Source organism: Onychostoma macrolepis, chromosome 09, assembly GCF_012432095.1.
Source record: "Onychostoma macrolepis isolate SWU-2019 chromosome 09, ASM1243209v1, whole genome shotgun sequence".
In the NCBI taxonomy this organism is placed as follows: Eukaryota; Metazoa; Chordata; class Actinopteri; order Cypriniformes; family Cyprinidae; genus Onychostoma; species Onychostoma macrolepis.
This window is the reverse complement of record NC_081163.1, coordinates 5418340-5435660: the sequence shown is the minus strand read 5'-3', so window position 1 is coordinate 5435660 and position 17321 is coordinate 5418340. Positions and strand designations below refer to the sequence as shown.

The 17321-nt window shown below is 35.8% G+C and overlaps 1 protein-coding gene across 12 annotated transcripts in view; it reads right to left on the bottom strand.

The window, feature by feature from the left end:
• The window catches only part of tns1b (tensin 1b), a 255077-nt gene that overhangs the window by 63532 nt on the left and 174224 nt on the right, over nucleotides 1–17321 (bottom strand). For 11 of the 12 annotated variants that reach the window (XM_058786285.1, XM_058786288.1, XM_058786289.1 and 8 more), the window contains 6 exons: nucleotides 8030–8079; nucleotides 3579–3750; nucleotides 3359–3409; nucleotides 3139–3261; nucleotides 1039–1103; nucleotides 545–628 (listed from right to left, as the gene is read on the bottom strand). In XM_058786285.1, the coding sequence (XP_058642268.1) occupies nucleotides 545–628; nucleotides 1039–1103; nucleotides 3139–3261; nucleotides 3359–3409; nucleotides 3579–3750; nucleotides 8030–8079 (545 nt within the window). Of the gene's footprint in view, nucleotides 1–544; nucleotides 629–1038; nucleotides 1104–3138; nucleotides 3262–3358; nucleotides 3410–3578; nucleotides 3751–8029; nucleotides 8080–11644; nucleotides 11879–17321 lie in introns of those variants that run through there. The other variant, XM_058786296.1, reaches the window with a different exon arrangement.

The window sequence follows — 17321 nt, the reverse complement described above, 5'->3', positions numbered from 1 at the left end:
TTGATATATTATTTTATTTTATTATTATTATTATTATTTTATTTATTATTATTATTTGATATATTATTGAATATTTGCTTCTTTTTTTTTTAACACACACAAAAAAAAATGTTACCAATAAAATGGTATTATTTATCCCAGTATCTGCCATTGCAGTGAGTTGAGCTATTTCAATAATTTGAGCACGTTTGATCTGAGACCAGTTGTCGTGAAAGATATGTAATTTGCATATACAATAGTGGTGGTGCTGAGACGAGATAAGACACAAGGTGCTTAGAAAACTTTGGAGAGATTACGCAACATCAAGTAGTTTTACTTTTAATGACATACCACACTGCCATAGGGTACAGTTAGTTAAACAACACATAACCTAACTTAATCTAGCAAAACTATACAGGCATCGTTTGCATGTTTGGAGCTGTGTTATCAGGAGGGTGAAGCTCATAAATCTGAACAATGGCCGAAGCTGATCGCTCACAATGAGGGTCAAACTCATAAAGCACAAAGATAAGAGGTCAGATGGGGAAAACAAAGCACCACTGACCTTCTCTGGGAGGGTTGACCCACAGGAAGCACTTTATCTTCATAAAAGCGCTTCATGGCAAACCTGTCCAGAGCCTGGTCTGCACTGCAGAGGCAAAGGAAACACACACATTATTGTAAACAGTTAGGTAATTTTCTCCAATACAAAAAAACAACAACAACATATTCATAATAAGCATCTTTGTCTTGGTTTCCAGGAGAAGTATTTAAATGTGCTTCTTGAGTTTACTGGAAGCTTTTTATCCATAAAAATAGCATGAATACACTTTTTGCATCAGGGACGAATTTGATCAGCACTTAATTCGAGTCTTGAGACAAATCCGCCTTTGTAAAGTGATGCTATTTGGCAGTTGTTTTTCCCGCTGCCCTCCGCTCATGTGTTACCTAACGCGTGGCCGGTCTTGTGATGTGGGATTAAGGTCTTTCCATAATAAGCGCTCAGAGGAGCATCTTTAATTCAATAAACACAGACAGTACGCCGTCTACACGCCTTACCTTGCTGATATGTTGCTGTAATGCATGTACGCAGCCACAACTACCCCGGTTCGACCTCGGTTTCCCTGCAGGATGAGAGGAAGATGGGATTATCAATGAATGCAATACATTATTTCACGTCTCCATTATTATTATTTAACTGAATTTTTCAAATCATATTAGTTTGTTTATTTTTATGTGTTACAATTAAGTCAACTTCTAACATGACAAATTGGCAATTTATTTGTCAGTTTTTCATTTTTATAATTAAAAGCATACAAACAAAACACATTTATCAAGAATAAACATTTAATACATTACAATATAATAATTTTCTAGGTTTTTTTCTGTCCTAAATTATTATATTATATTATATTATATTATATTATATTATATTATATTATATTATATTATATTATATTATATTATATTATATTATATTATATTATATTATATATAATTATTATTTTATTTTTTTACCCTGTTAGTTATTTGCAAAACCCTTTTAAAGGAAGTGACATCATCTTTTGTTGGGAAAACTGTAGCACAATTATTAGCAATTGATAAATTGATGTTTCATGTTATTAATTAGTGTTATTAGTGTTATAATACTAATGTAACACTGTTCCAGAGTTCAAAAGGTACTTTAGAGTATGAATTATCAAAATTGTATGATACATCAGGTCAGCAAAGAACCTAAAACAAACTATTTCATGTATGGTTTGAGTCATTTTAAACACACAGTTGTGTTCTTTCTGAATGAGTGAACATTTCCACCATCGTGTTTCCACTGTTACAAAGAACAACACAAGTTGCCATAACAATGCAGTGTTTATGGATTCCTGTTAAAAAGGCAGCATATTTGCGTTTAAGGCCTTTCTGGCTCTTTATAAATCCAGATCACAACCTCTCTTGGCAGCGCCGCACTTCTTAAAGCTCTCACGGAGCGCTAGTAATGGCTAAGATGCGTCTTGAGGGTGTGGAAAGAGTCGGGTCTGTTTGAAATCAAGTGGGAATACAGTGAAAAGGATTTCTAAAAGCACTAGACCCATATCAGGACAGACCTGCGAGCCATTCAGAAGGTAACCCACAAACTCCACAAGAGGCTGTTTTTCTGACGTCTATACTCACGGACAGAATCCCTTTCATTAGTGTGGCACTTAACGATACCGCTATCCTCAAAAACAACAAGAAACATTTTACAATCCAAGTTCAAAACGCGTTGTCATCATTCTAATGTTTGTAAGTGGGAACCAGCTATGTGACTTAACCAGATCAGAAGGATACATTCAAATGAATTGTTTAAGAAAACAGATTTGCTTGAACCTCAAGACAGGGTCAGGCAAAGGGTTTGAAAACAATGGCCAAGTATTAACTTTAGTCATGTTTTCTTACATAAAGACGCTGCAATTGCATCATAAATCACACTGTCCAGACCACCATGACCTTTAATGATCCCACACCGCCCCAGGTTATTAAGAGCTGCCTGAGAACGCCATCTACTGACAAACCACTATGGCTGCTATTTACAGTAACTGCAATGTGCAGATGGAAAAATTATTAGGCAAACATAAGACTACGGCTCTGTTTCAAAACCTAGTGAGCTGTCCTGCTGGCTACTGCCTAGGGAACATCATAACTCTCATCAAGCCTCGTTAGATTCAAATCACAATGGATTTCAATAGAGTTAGCATGTTGCTAAACTAACAACACAATATTTTAATAAGCATTTAAAAAAACTTGTCTCTTATTAGAATTGTAATTTACTTATCTTTACTGATAGTTTTTTTTTTTTTTGTATTAAGTGAAATAAATAGGTCTACTATAAATAAATGTTTTAATGTAAAATATATATTTCCGTTAATGTATAAATTAGATTATGTGATTGTCTGTAAATGTAAATATTTTTTTTTTTTAATAAATGATTTAATTTTATAATATAATATATTTTTTATGATTTTTGGAGCAGCCTTCATTTCAGTAGTGCACTTATAATATCTTAAATCCCATCTCACTAGGTGTTTTACATACTGCGTACTGACATTGTGATGTTTGTTGCTAGTGTTACCAAAAAACATGTCTCCCATTCCCAAAACAGAAAAAGCACAAATGAAACAGTACCTTATTGTGTAAAACCACCACATTGTGACTGTCAGCGTTCATCCAAGTGTCCATGGCTTTGCAGATGCTGCAGATCTTATCCAGGGCTGGAGCATGATGGTCTGGCCAGCCAAAATCCAGCACCTTACGCAAACAAACACACCGGAGCGGGAGTAAGAACAAAAGGAACAAACATCTCCACATTAGATAACATAAAAAAGTGAAAGTAAATACTACTTACTTTGGGATTCAGCTTGGAGATATCATAGCGCTTTTCACTGAGGTTGAAGAGCTGGGGAAAAAATCATTTTTAAGTTAATAAAAATAATAAAACCAGAAATAAATATAAATATATATCTTAGTATAATAATAAAAATAAACATAAATAAAGTCCTTGATAGTATTGCAACTACTAATACACTTATTTTAGTACTCAAAGCTATTGAGTTTTGAGGTCTCACCAAATAGTTGTCACCATGTTTGGAGCGTAGCATGGTGGCGACCTCCTTTATGTTAGCGCTGTAGCTCGGCTCTTCTACATTACTGGGGAAGGTCACAGAAATGATGCGCTCGGTGATGTAGACCAGGTCCACCTCATAGTTTTCCTCCATGGCCTGGATCAAACTCAAGCTCCTGCAAAAACCAGAAGATCAGAAAAATGACTAGAGAACTTCAGCATTTACAGTTCATGTCTACAACCCTTGGTGTGCAACGAAGGCAATTCACAAATCACATAATTAGCTCAAGCACAAGCAAGTCTTGTGTCTCAGCACATGACATCACGAAATCATCACGTTTTTCTTGAAGAACGCCTCACCTCAAACATGTCAGCGCTGAACAGTCTATTAAAGCATATCTGATGTTCAGTACGGCTTAAATAAAATATAGTGGGGAAAGATTGATCGCAGAGATAAACAAAGGAGATATGAAAATATCCTGCATTCCCTGTGTGCAGCAGGGCAGACCAAAGAAAACAATTTGGTCACTGGTGAGGCGCAAGTCTGCCAAGGATGTAACCACAATCAGGCCCCCCATCTGTGACCTCACTCTCTCCTCAGGTCTGGATTTCAAGGCAATCAGAGAGAAGTACAGCCATCTTTTAATCTAGGGCTTTGTTCCAAAACCTAGTGAGATTCCTAAGTAGGTAGCATTTCAGTGTGCTCACAAACATTTTTTTCAAAAAGGTAGAATGCATTGTGACAAGCTCTATTGCAACGTTCACATGATTTGCAACAGTTGCTTTGTCACGTCCGTGCAGACAGCCTCTAGCTGTTGTGGCGCGGGGCGGCGTGAAACGACACGAGCCTGTCGCGAAAATGATCAGTATAAATATAACGTAACAGGGCTCGCAAAATTTCAAAATCCCTGGTAGCCCTTCGGGCAGGTACTCTTCAGATTTTGGTAGCCCGAAAATTAATTTAACTAGCCCAAATGAAATATATTTTATTTTATTATTTTATTTTTTTTAAATATAGAAAATCAGATAGGAGTTTAAATGTCAAATCAAAAATATCTTCAATACACAAATATCAACAAATATGAAGGAAGGAATCTTATTTCACTATTTACAGGGTATCTGCAGAATTTTTTAAAATAAATTTAAGGCAATTTATGACCCATTTTAAGAGCTGCATGAGTAAAATGAACACAGAATGAGCGGGGTTGGACAATGGTAACATACAGTATTGAGCCATAAAATTACATGATTTACAGCTCAGATACAGGTTTTCACAAAAACAAAAATCTTATACAACAGCATTTCAGGTTAGACCATTTTTATGAAAAGGGATAAATCAAGCATATAAATTATGTTAATTTAAAGTGTATTAATTGTTTACATTTTTAGAAGGCATATTAACTTCTTTCTCATTTACAACTCTATGTGTTTGCTGCGTAAAAAGTTGATATTTGCATTGATCTGACCATAAACAGCAAGAAAGGCTTATTGGAAATGCAAATTCATTCTCTGCCACGAGGTGGCGCTTTAGGAGCGCTGAAATATTGCGGTTTCCCCGGAAACGCTGTACACAAAGCAGCTCTGCGCTCATAAACGCTGCTTTATCAGGAATTATAGTTTAGATGAAATTAAAATGCCAACGACACGTTTCTGAGGACAGTCGGTTCCCTTCAGATACATTCACATAAAGACATCCGCGCCGCGTTTTGACTTGAAACGTGCCGCGCTCATATTTATTCAATGACATCATTGCCTTTTGAAGTTTAATCTGCAGTATCGCGACTCTTGTCTTTCCGTCCACAACTGTAAGACCTCTAGAAATTATAATTAAGACATTTCTTATACCATTTAACGTATTTAAAACTTTTTATGGCCTTAAGTTTGATACAACTCACTTTAAGAGTTTATAAGGACCTGCGGGAGACCTGTATTTAAGGAGCCCGTCGGGCAGGCAGTGATACATTTTGGTAGCCCGACTGGAAAACACAATAGCCCCGGGACATCGGGCTAGCGATTTTGCGAGCCCTGTGTAAGTACAGGCCTACTAAACATTGCACATTCTGTGATGTGATTATCGTGGATGCGCACATCGCGATACCGATGCTGAAACGATGGATCGTGCAGGCCTAATATTAACTTTATTTACTTTAAAGTTATTAAATAAATAACTTTTATTTTGGATGCAATTAATCACGATTAATCGTTTGACAGCACTAATATTATAATATATAATATCTATATCGATATCTATATCTCAATATCAATGTGCCAATATTATTATGCTTATATTTATTTGTATGGATTCAAAAATTCAATACATATTAATATTTGTGTATATAAATATTGCATTATCTATCTATCAGTCTATCCAAGCTTTACTGAAATCATGAGCTTGCTTATGGTTCACTTGTAAAGTGTGCTGCCTTAAAAGCCGACAAGTAGGGAGCAGAGAGTAAGGCAGCTCACTATGTTTTGGAAGAGAGCATACAAACCATGAGTAAATGAGAGCCAAAGTGTTTGAACTCGGGCAGTCTAGCTTTTGGAAAGATACCTGTTGGTGAGGAACATTTTTAACCTTGAAAATCTGGATTTCGTCATGTTTTAAGGGCATTGCAGCCACAGTAAATCATGTAAATCTCTCTACGGCTGATTTTAATCGAAAAGCGGGTTTGCATTCAGTGCATATTGGAGAAATAAAATGTAAATAACGCATGATTGTGAGTGGTACATGACATATAAACATTGTACTTGCACCACAGTCTGGGAAAACATGCACAACATTGCACAACTCTCAGGAGATTCTGGCTGATCTCAGTGTGTGGAAAATAGAAGGCGTAACAACTCCTAAACAGTCCTTTAATGTTAAGGATTTCCCCCGATCCCACAATCATTTTGGAAGGCCAAAACGTTTGTGCATTCATTCACTTTTAAACAAATATATTCACTAACCTTATTCAACAAGCACAAATAATCCATCTTCACCAGGTTCTAAGTCTATTTGTCTATTACTTTCATACTAAAATTGGAAGTAGTTATTCATTAAATGATTATCAAATAATGGCAAAGAAGTAGATGATTTCAGGTATGTGGATCTGAAATGCTTTTCATAGATTCTGTGGGCATGTTTGCACTGTTACCAGATTTGCATAATTCCTGAGCCGAATGGTAGCTAAAACAACACAGATAGTGCATGCAAATAAAATAGCGCTATCAGTGGGTGCAATTCATTTTACAGAACTGAACTACAGTACAGTATCTACTGCACAAACTCTACCAATGAAAACAGGAATGTGCTTTTTGGCAGAAAAACAAAGGGTCCCAAAGTACCTCATTTTAAGGTTGTGTCCAAATGGAGAGTTTCCCAAAACAAGAGACAAATAAAATAGCAGCCCATGTAAAAAAAAAGAAGCAAAAATTCCCCCTGGTAGCTGAAATGGGAGCTATTTGTAGTGGTGAAATTTACAAAGCGTCTTCTCACAGCCTGGCATGAACACGCCCAACAGCTGAGAGACATAAGACCATCGGAATGGATCAGAGATCAACTCTGGTGTTACATAACGTGAGATTAATCTTTCATTTGTTTTGAATATTCTTATCTTTTGGTTTTCATCCATCGAGTTCCAAATAAAAAGAATAATGGAATAATCAAGTGAGATGAAGTACATTTAACTTGTGTAGAAGATTCCAAAAATAGCCATTACCACATTTTTTATGTAAAATACTGTATAAACTTTATTTTAGTTTACCTTCCATAAATACTGAGAAATAAATGATTACCATTGTATACAATGGCACAAACAAATCAAGATTACCACTCATTCATTTATATAGGGAAAATTAAGATAAATAAATATATTTAGTCATTTTTAGAAAGATAAACAATAAAAGTTGTCTTTGTTTTTTGGGGGGTTTTTGCACTTTCAAAAAAAGTCATCTTTTGGTTGAATTTTTTATATTTATTTTAATTTATTCTATTAATATTGCCTGTTTTTCCTCTTTTTTGATGTTCACAAACATTCCAGATTGTTTTTTTTTTTTTTCAAATTGCCTATTCCGTTGCATATATTCCTCATTTTCCTTACCGAAATGAATGCGTAATATGGTAATGAGGATTTGTTTTTCAGTGCCTCCTTCACTGCCTGTATCTACTGCAAACGATCACTCAAGACAAATATGCCGTTATTTATCTGCTATACTGTATGTGGGAGAGAAGCCCTATTAGGACATTATAACTTATCTCTGGAGATTGTGTAGATACTTTAAAGAGTGCTTATTCATCGTACTCATAAACTGCAATAAAGAATGTGAGACTGATCCAAGCAGAGTCAAATGTCAACTGGCGCTGGATTTAGGAATGCTATGACGATCCCTTGAGATGTTCACTATAGCAGCATACAGCAAACACATGAGATTTTGACTGTCTTCATCAGAAATCAGTTCAAAGACATCTCTTACCTAGATGGTCTGCGTCGAGACTCCATGCTCTTGGAGGATTTGGTTGAGCCCTAAAAGAAAAGAAAATTCTAGTTAGGATCATGAAAATGTAGTTGAGTAAAGCCAGTGTATGAACTAGATTTATGCTTCCTGAAGTCAGACAAAAACAGAGGTAAAATTTTAGGGCATCAGAGCCAATTTCCCATTGTTTTCTGTTGGTTAGGCACAACAATGTTTAAAAAAAAAAAAATCAGAAAAAGTGCTCCATGATCACGTGTGACAAATTGGCACATCCTGATATTGCCAAGTGCGACGTGTTCCTGGGTCAACATCTTTGTTGACCCTGGAACAACATTGTGATTAACCAATCAGATTTCAAGAACCAGTTTATAATTTTTGTGAAGTTTAGGATTACAATCAGTGGTTGGTGCCTGTACATCAGTGTAATTCATCTATCAGTTCCTCTGATTTTAGGGATTACTTATGGGTAAAGTTAGGTTTAGGTGTAGGAATATGGTTAAGATTATTTTTTTGGATTAAAATGTTGTTCCAGGGTCAACAAAATATGTTGACCCAGGAACACGTCGCACTTGGCAATATCAGGTCGTGCGACAAATTGCATGCTGCCGCGTGAAAAAATATGCATTCTTAATGGCCACATCTGTATGAAAATAAACACAGTGCAACAGACATAAACGTCTATGCACTGTAAATGTGTATATATGTCTAAATATATATGCAAGACAAGATCGGAATTGCAAGCAGTTCTAAATGTCAAACATTCTATCAAAGGAAGTCAAAGGAAGATTCTCAAACTTCAATTTTCTATCTTTATCATCTTTATTCTTAAAGCATAACATTTCAAAAATCGAATTTTTTAAATGGTTGATATTATGCTAATATATTCACAAAATGACCATAAAGTTGTACAAAAGTAATTCTATTATTTTTCAAAATTCTATTTAAAAATATATGTAGTTGTGTAAAACATATATAGAACTGACACAACATACAGCAAACTCTCTAAAAAAGCCCATGCAGATAATCTCAAAATGACCAAATCATGTCCAATTATTCAGCCTGGCTGATAAAGTAGTCCATCACTAATAATGATCTCACAAATACAACAGTTTCCAGATGTTTTTAGCCCATTTCCTGTTTAAAAATGACCATAAACCCATTATGCTCAGGGGAGGTTTACTGTTCATCTCCAGAGCTCGGGCTGTTCTGCTGATTACACCAATGAAAAGGCCATTTGTTTGGACAGTTACTTTTGGTTTGTGTTTATCTGTATGTAAAACTGTGTTGATACAGTCTGAAGAGAGCTGATGTGAGCGTGTAGGCCTGTATCTAACACTGAGCATGTCCTCTTAGCTGTATATGGGTAGTTGACGTATCAGTATGTCCTATGGTGTGACGGAAAAATGTAAAAAAATAAATAAAAAAAATAAAAACTCTAACATTGAAGATAAACCTCTCATGCTATTTGTAACTGTAAGAATGAAGATACATTTTTCTCATATTATTTGTATGTTGTTATTTTTTGTACATTTTTGCTATGTCACACCATAGGACACAGTCCAATTTTTATTTGTCAACTACCCATATACAGTAAATGCAATGACAGCTTGTGAAGTGAGGAATGAAATAAAATGGATTTCACACAGGAGACACTGACAGGTGTCATGTCTCCACTATACACTCTCAGAAATAAAGGTACAAAAGCTGTCGCTGGGGCGGTACCTTTTCAAAAGGTACATGTTTGTACCTAAAGGGTCCATTTTGGTACCTTAAAAGGTACATATTAGTACTTAAAGTGTACATATTTGAACCTAATATGTACAAAAGTGTACCTTTTGAAAAGGTACCGCCCCAGTGACAGCTTTTGTGCCTTTATTTCTGAGTGTACACTTGGTTTGGTGTGGTTAGTGGAACGAAAACTACACTACACTTTTCACCTGTAAAATGACATTTAGAGACCAAGAAAAGTCAAAGTGTTAATGGTCTCACTCTAAGTCTCACAAAAGAAGGATAAGCCTTAAAAGATGCGTGGTTTACGCTCACCATCTAAATGACATACTAGTGCATGACTGACATGACTAAAAAGGAACAATGCTTACTAAGAAAACCCAGAATCCAACGTATAATTACACACAGTGCTGGGGCCTTTTCTAGAAACTGTATGGACTTTGCATGTGGTTTCCCATATGTAGCAGTCTTAGAATAGTATAGAAAAACTTAAAAGAAAATTAAATTATGGTAAAATTTCCAGTTCAAATGTCGCCAATAAGAAAACAACACACACTGAGGTTTGAACCCGGGGAATTTGCTGGGAACTGGGAAATTGCTTAATGAGTATTGCCTAGCATAATATTTTAAAAGCAGTACATAAAAATGAATTTACTATAAAAATTACCAAGAATGTACTGTCTAATAAAACCCATTTGGAATTTAATTTGGTTGAGAAAAAAAAAATGCAAAGGGCGTAGCAAAATGACTGTTTTCAAACGATCTTCCTAAACCAATTTGCCATTGGTAGGCAAACAGATAGTCCCCACCCAAACTCCTGCCATTGGTCAATGTTGCTGTGTTGGACTGGTCAAGATCCAAAAACCAAAACAAAAAAACATTAAAAATTGTACACACATCACCTACAACTAACTAACCGTGGGAGCCCTCAACATTTTATTTAATGAATTCTTTAAGCACTTAACTAACCTAAAATGTCTACCTAAAATGAAATTCTGTCATCATTTACTCATCATCATGTCATTCCAAACCTGTATGATATTTTTAAGAAAGTGTCAGGGTTTTTTTGTCCATACAATGAAAGTCAATGGGGTCCAAAACAACACTGACTTCCATTGTATGCACAAAAACACCAATCTAAAATACTTTCTTCTGTGGAAAGAAGATAAGTCATACAGGTTTGAAACGACATAAGGGTGAGTTACAGAATTTTAACTACTGGGCGAGCTGTCCCTTTAAATAGCATTCATTAAAGTAAAATGCTCCCATAGCGTTCATTTCCTAAATAATTCTCCTTTCCAAGAATCCAGTGAAATCTACTATAATATTGTTTGCACGTATAGTATTTACAGCCCAATCGGGCTTTCAATGAACAGACTGTAAAAGACCATTAACACATTTTGTAGTGTAACACACTTTTGTGTGTATAGATTACTGGGCCAGGCCATTATGAACGATCATAAAACACAAGGAAATACAAATAAGCCATACTAAGAGAGACTGCCAAAGTTGCTCACTTATAGCCTGAGAAAGCCATTGCGACACACTCGAGTAAAACACCCTGGCATTGCAAACCCCCTCTTATCCATCCACAGGGTCCACCTTCCATCTCTCGCCACACGGTGCCCGGCTCCAAAAACATTCCCTTAATCAGCCGATAATTGCGACCCCCAGAAGGACAGCCAAGAAAGGGTGGGTGGGGGGTTGGAGGGGGTCTCAGCCAGGCTTGATCAAAACCAGCTGGAAACGTTGCTTTCGAGCAGGCCCGACAAATGAACGATCAGAGAGCACAGGGACTAAAGCGAGGGAGAGCTTTGAGGAAAAAGTTGCCTTCAAGACCTATAATCCGGAAAGGAGCGAAAGTTTGGTGGAAACCCGAAGACCTACCTTGAACAGGTAACCCGTACTCCACCTCCAAGCATCGCGAAGGGAGGACAAACGCCTCCGTAGAGAGCCGCTGGGATTCATGGTTGGGAATTAACACTTCCCTTCTCCTCGCAGTCCCCTTTTCCTGAAACGCGCCCCACGTTCCCGGCTCTATTTTGGTTCTGCGCTGTGCCGAGGATGCCGCATGCCTGGCGTCAAACTCAAGCGGACCGCAGCTTTCTTCCTTCTCCCACTCGCAGAGTTACTCTTTCCCTTGTTTTGTTCCCTCCCGCCTCCTTCTCCGGCCCCTCCCTTTTCCTCGGCACCTCTCCCCTCCCTCTTTCCCATGCTGTGCGTGTGTGTGCTGCTGCCACCCGCGTTTGTTTGGATCTTCGGTCTAGCCTTTGCTCCCTTCTCCGGGTCACACACTCAGCAGCTGACTGGAGGAGATGATCATCCCGACTTCACGGCTTCAGCTATTCACAGTTGTGTCACCTCCAGTAAACCATGGCCCATCACCTCCCTTTCCACTAGAATACAAACGTATGGTTTTCTTTTTCATTTAAAGTGGTCAAATCAAGCTGCTTTTTTTGTTATGCATAGTTTTTATCCCTGAGGTCCACTTAGGATGCTAAAAATAGGCGTAATTTAGTTTTTCATGAGTGTTTTCCATCCTCTCGCTGACCTTGAAGCAAGCTATGTACTTTTGCTGCCATGTCTAAAAGAGATTTCTATGTAAACGTTCACTTTGCATGTGAAATGGACCCCTTTTACACAATGTGATGGTGTTTCCACAGTTATTAACAATTGCAAATCTAACAAATATTATTATTGTTATTTTAACCTCTTAACTGTCACCGTCCACCCTGTGGGACGCCTACGTTTACTTCACTATTTTACAATTAAATCCTAATCTAATCATGACAAACTATATATCGTTGGAAAGGTCTAAGACTCCTAAATAGGTATTTTACCACTTTTTCTGTTAAAAAATGATGTAGGAAAAGTAATAGATTAATTTATGACAAGAGTGCACCTGAAATAAATCTACATCATAACAGGAGTTCTGACCTTTGTCACAGAAAGTCTTCTTAGTTGCCTTTTTCTCTATCACGAATTAGAAATCAGAAGAAATTATTTATCAGTAGAAAACTTAAAATCTCAAAATTCATCCTTTGAAACCCATTTTAAAATCAGACATTGCATTACCATGGAAATGGTACATTAAAATCATGTTACAAAATATTTTCATTCATGAATTATAAAAATTTAAGTTTGGATAGTGCACTATAATGTCTCTGTTCAAAACTGTGAGTGACAGTTAAGGGGTTAAATAACATACATAATGGTATTTTACAGTCTGTTCATTTGACGTTTTATTAGTCTTTGAATGCTATAAATATTTTATTTTCATACACTGAAAAATAGGTACTTTGAAACAGTTTTCACTCAGAAATTGCTTGTACATTTCACAAATAATAACACAGAAATGACAAGTATGACAATGACAAGTACCATTAAATTACATTAAAAAAAATGTATTACACTGTTACACTACCTTGAAATTAAATTACTGTATGAGTGATTTTAACGCAACGGCTGACGGAGGGACAGCACAGCTTTCTCTCTTCTGACCGCTATAATCAATCTCTTCCTCTTTTGGAAAGTCATAGAAATGCTATTGCACTATTTCTTCTGAAGCAAATGGAAACACAAAAATGTATATTTCTTCTAGTTTCCATTCAAACACTAGGGATGCAACGATACCATTTTTTCAGATCCGATCCAGAAAATTCTGAGTATCGGCCGATTCCGATCCAATACCAGTGCAGTTTTTTAAATTTTTATATACTTCTGTGTGTTTACCTGACCGTCACTCTTTTGTGTGTTAAACACAATCTACTAAATATAGACTTCATTTTAATGAAAAATAACAAATAAAAAAATATATAATCATAATATAATCTATTACAAAAATATTATTATACTATTATATTAATATTAAAATACTATTATAAACTAGGTTAGTGGATAATTTAGCAGCAAAAGTTATTCTAGAAAAATCATGAGTGCACAATTTTATCAAATTAAACATTTAGTGAAATAACATTATTTAGTGGGGAACAAATAAAAGTGAATAAGTGTAGGACTAAATCAGGTAAAATGTTACACATTTCTCTTTGTATTGTTGTAAAATGCATTAATGAAAACAAGTAAATGTATTTATATATATAAATATAAACTGTAAAATTAAAATACATTTATTTTAAATGGCACAGTAATGAAGGCAGCAACATATGACAGATAGGAGTCCTATCTATGTTGCTGCCGCCATTGCGCCATTGTGCTATACATTATATTATTAATAGCCTTTCTTGTTCTGTCAAAACGCTATAAATAATCTTTCATTGCGCAAAAGTTGTAATACGAAAAGCTCCAATACAGAGCGGCACAAAGCGCTTATGCGCATCCCGCGCTGCGCTCCGCATTAAGAAGTTCAAAGCACAAAAGGAAAGAGATATTGATGTGTAGTTTATTAAATCTGTGCGATAGTTATTGAGACTTTTCTTTGAACAGTTTTAAATTTCAGTTACTGTGCGCTCTAGGAGAGAGTTTCATAGTCTTGTCTGTCGTAACCGAACGTGACACGCAGTTTGAATGCTGAATGGAGGATGACAGACAGATGCAGCGGAGAGAAGAGTTTATGTGAACTTGAATATTCATCTGTACCTCACATTAAACTATGGAACAGCTTCAGAACACTTGGACTTTGACTTTATGGTGCCTTTATAATGTTTCTGTGCTTTCGTGGAGCTTAACAATAACACAGAATACTAGGCCCTATACGCACAATCTTGTCTGACCGATACCCAACCCGGCAGAAAATCCCAGTATCGGAGCCGATACCGATACTAAAGTATCGGATCAATGCATCCCTATTCAGCACTATAGAAGTTTACCCAACTATGATGACTTCTGCTTATGAGAACCCCAGAAATGTGAAAAGGGTCCATGAGATTCAACGATTTTCTGCACTCACACATTGGTTGCACATTTTCTGCCGTGTCTAATACAGTTTTAACTGCCTTGTCCTTCAACAGCAGTCTTTCCAAAAGCCTGTATCATATTGTGACACATTCACAAAACACATCTGCACTGAAATGTGTTGTGCACACTGTTAAATCCCATTTTGATTAGCTTCAAAGTCACTTATATGCTAGTGCACACTTAAAAGTTGACAAAATGCACAAAAACTGAAGAAAAAAAAAAAAAAAAAAGAGAGTGATGCAGAAAAGTGAAAGTAAAAATGGAATGGAGTAATGACGGAGCTTTCGGCATCTGACGCCGCTTATTCTCTCAGAGAAGACGAGAGACAAATCTACTTCAACATACGCTGATAACAATATAGGCTATAGCTGTTTTCATTTATTCCCTTAATATTTCTCTTGTGGCCCGTACATAGTGAAAAAAAAATAAAAAATGAGAAGAAACATATTTCATGTTAAACAGGTTGTTTTTGAAAGTCGGTGCTTGAAATAAAAGCTTTTTATTTCATTGATCTTTACTGATGATACTATTTTAATTATAGGACTATAATTTATTGTATAGCCTAATAGACCTGTTTTAAAAGACCTTTTTTAAAAACATTTTAATTGAGGAGTAAATAGCCTAATCTTATCCTCGCAGCGTGTCAGTCATGTGGTAATTATTGCGGGGCAAATTAATTGTAATTTTAATTTAATAATAAAAGTAACTTCATAATAATAATAGGTCTAACAAAAATAAGAATGTAACAGGCCTACATTAATTGGAAATGCCAAATACTTTTAATATTTCCAATAATTGATGTTTTTGACAATATCTCTGGCTGTCGTCGATACAAGATCATTGTCTTTTGACGCATCCCAGCAAGGGAAGGTTAACACTGGGCAGACATCATGTTGCCTGTTATGTCGTTTGGGCTGCCTTGTTGAGTGTAGTGGCACTGAGAACATTATATTTCACACACTTAAAATTTTTATTTTCCAAACGTAATCAGATTAGTCCAACGAATCGTTCGGTTTGTAATGCGCATCGAACCGAAAGCCTCGCACCGAACGGTTCAATACAAATACGAGTATCGTTACACCTCTAATTATATATATATATATATATATATATATATATATATATATATATATATATATATATATATATATATATATATATATATGTAAATAAACACAAAATTAGAAGTTATATTGTTTATAAATAGTGTAATGCATTATATAAAAAATATAATCTGTCCAACTTCCTCTATTGTCTGCTGTGGCTGGATGGACCAAATTGTGAAACCTGAATAGGTGTTGTTGACGTGTAAATGTGGGCAGTTTTATGCTAATGTGATAATCAGTTTGACGTCATAATGTTGTAGAAGTTCAGAAACAATTTTTGCACATTTTTCTTCAATAAATGCTCTTTTTGTACTAGAAAGAAAGTTTTGAGTTCTCAGAGTTACAGTATGCTTTCACAGTACAATGAACTCTTTATCTCAAAAGATGAGGAAAAATGTGATTCCTCATAATATGACTCATCTAAATCAGTGCCAGAAGGAATAATAAGTCCAATGGCTATACTCAAACCAAAGACATTTTCAAAATATTTCTATCACAGTCACTGTTTCAGAAGGAGAATTATGGTCTAAATGAGAAATGAGAGAAAAAGACAAACATGTTATCAAGCTCTGTTTGAAAAATAAGCTCTGAACTAAAACAAAAAACGCATGCCACAGGAAGTCATATGACAAACTGATCTTCAGATTCAAAGGGTTTGTTATTGTGAATCAAAGACATCCGCAGAACCACAACTAACTGACCGTGAGAGACCCTAGAGGTGAGGGTGGTGCACATCTCCCATGATGCCTCAAGAATGAGTAATACTGCCCGACACAGCTGCAAACACACATTACTCTAAACATCTAGAGAGCTATATTTCACATTATTTACAGAAATGCAAAATGCCAAGAATAATGTAGCATGATGAACGGCTAACAAGATATTTTCATTCACAGCAATATCCAGTGGTTTGGCACCAGGAGCCTATAGAAATCAGTCTGAAATCATTAAAAATGCAAATGGGACTTAGAACACAATCATGTTATGTTTAAGGTTGCTTGGTTAAATCTCATGAGGGAGAAAATGGCTGCAATTTCAATTCAGTAACTAAAAGGTTTCTAAAACAGTGTTTTGGGTGGAACATTCCTGTCCAATTGATTAGAGAGGGAAACCAATTTGTACATGGCATGTTAACAACCCAAAATGACTTCAAGTCCGAAACGGCAACAACAACCAGTGTATGGAGAGGATTGGGGGTTTATACAAAGGACACAATTTTGCATTTCAAAGACAGGTATGTGGAGTGCAATTGTATGAAAAATGATTTCCAGGGAAAATATTTGTACAAACTTTACTTGATGTGCCATGTTAAAATACTATGCACATGCCATTAAAAACAGCAGACTGTAATGCAATAGTCAAAGATTTGACTACTTGAATCTACAATGTAATTCTTTTTTTTTTTTTTAATGACTGTCTGTCCAAAATCCTGGTTTGTAAAATGATACTTCCTTTCTCAAGCTAAGTAAGATCCAGGAGTATCTGGCAAATATTTTATGCTGATGTGTAAGTGAATCATTGCACTGAATAAGCTGCATGGATGA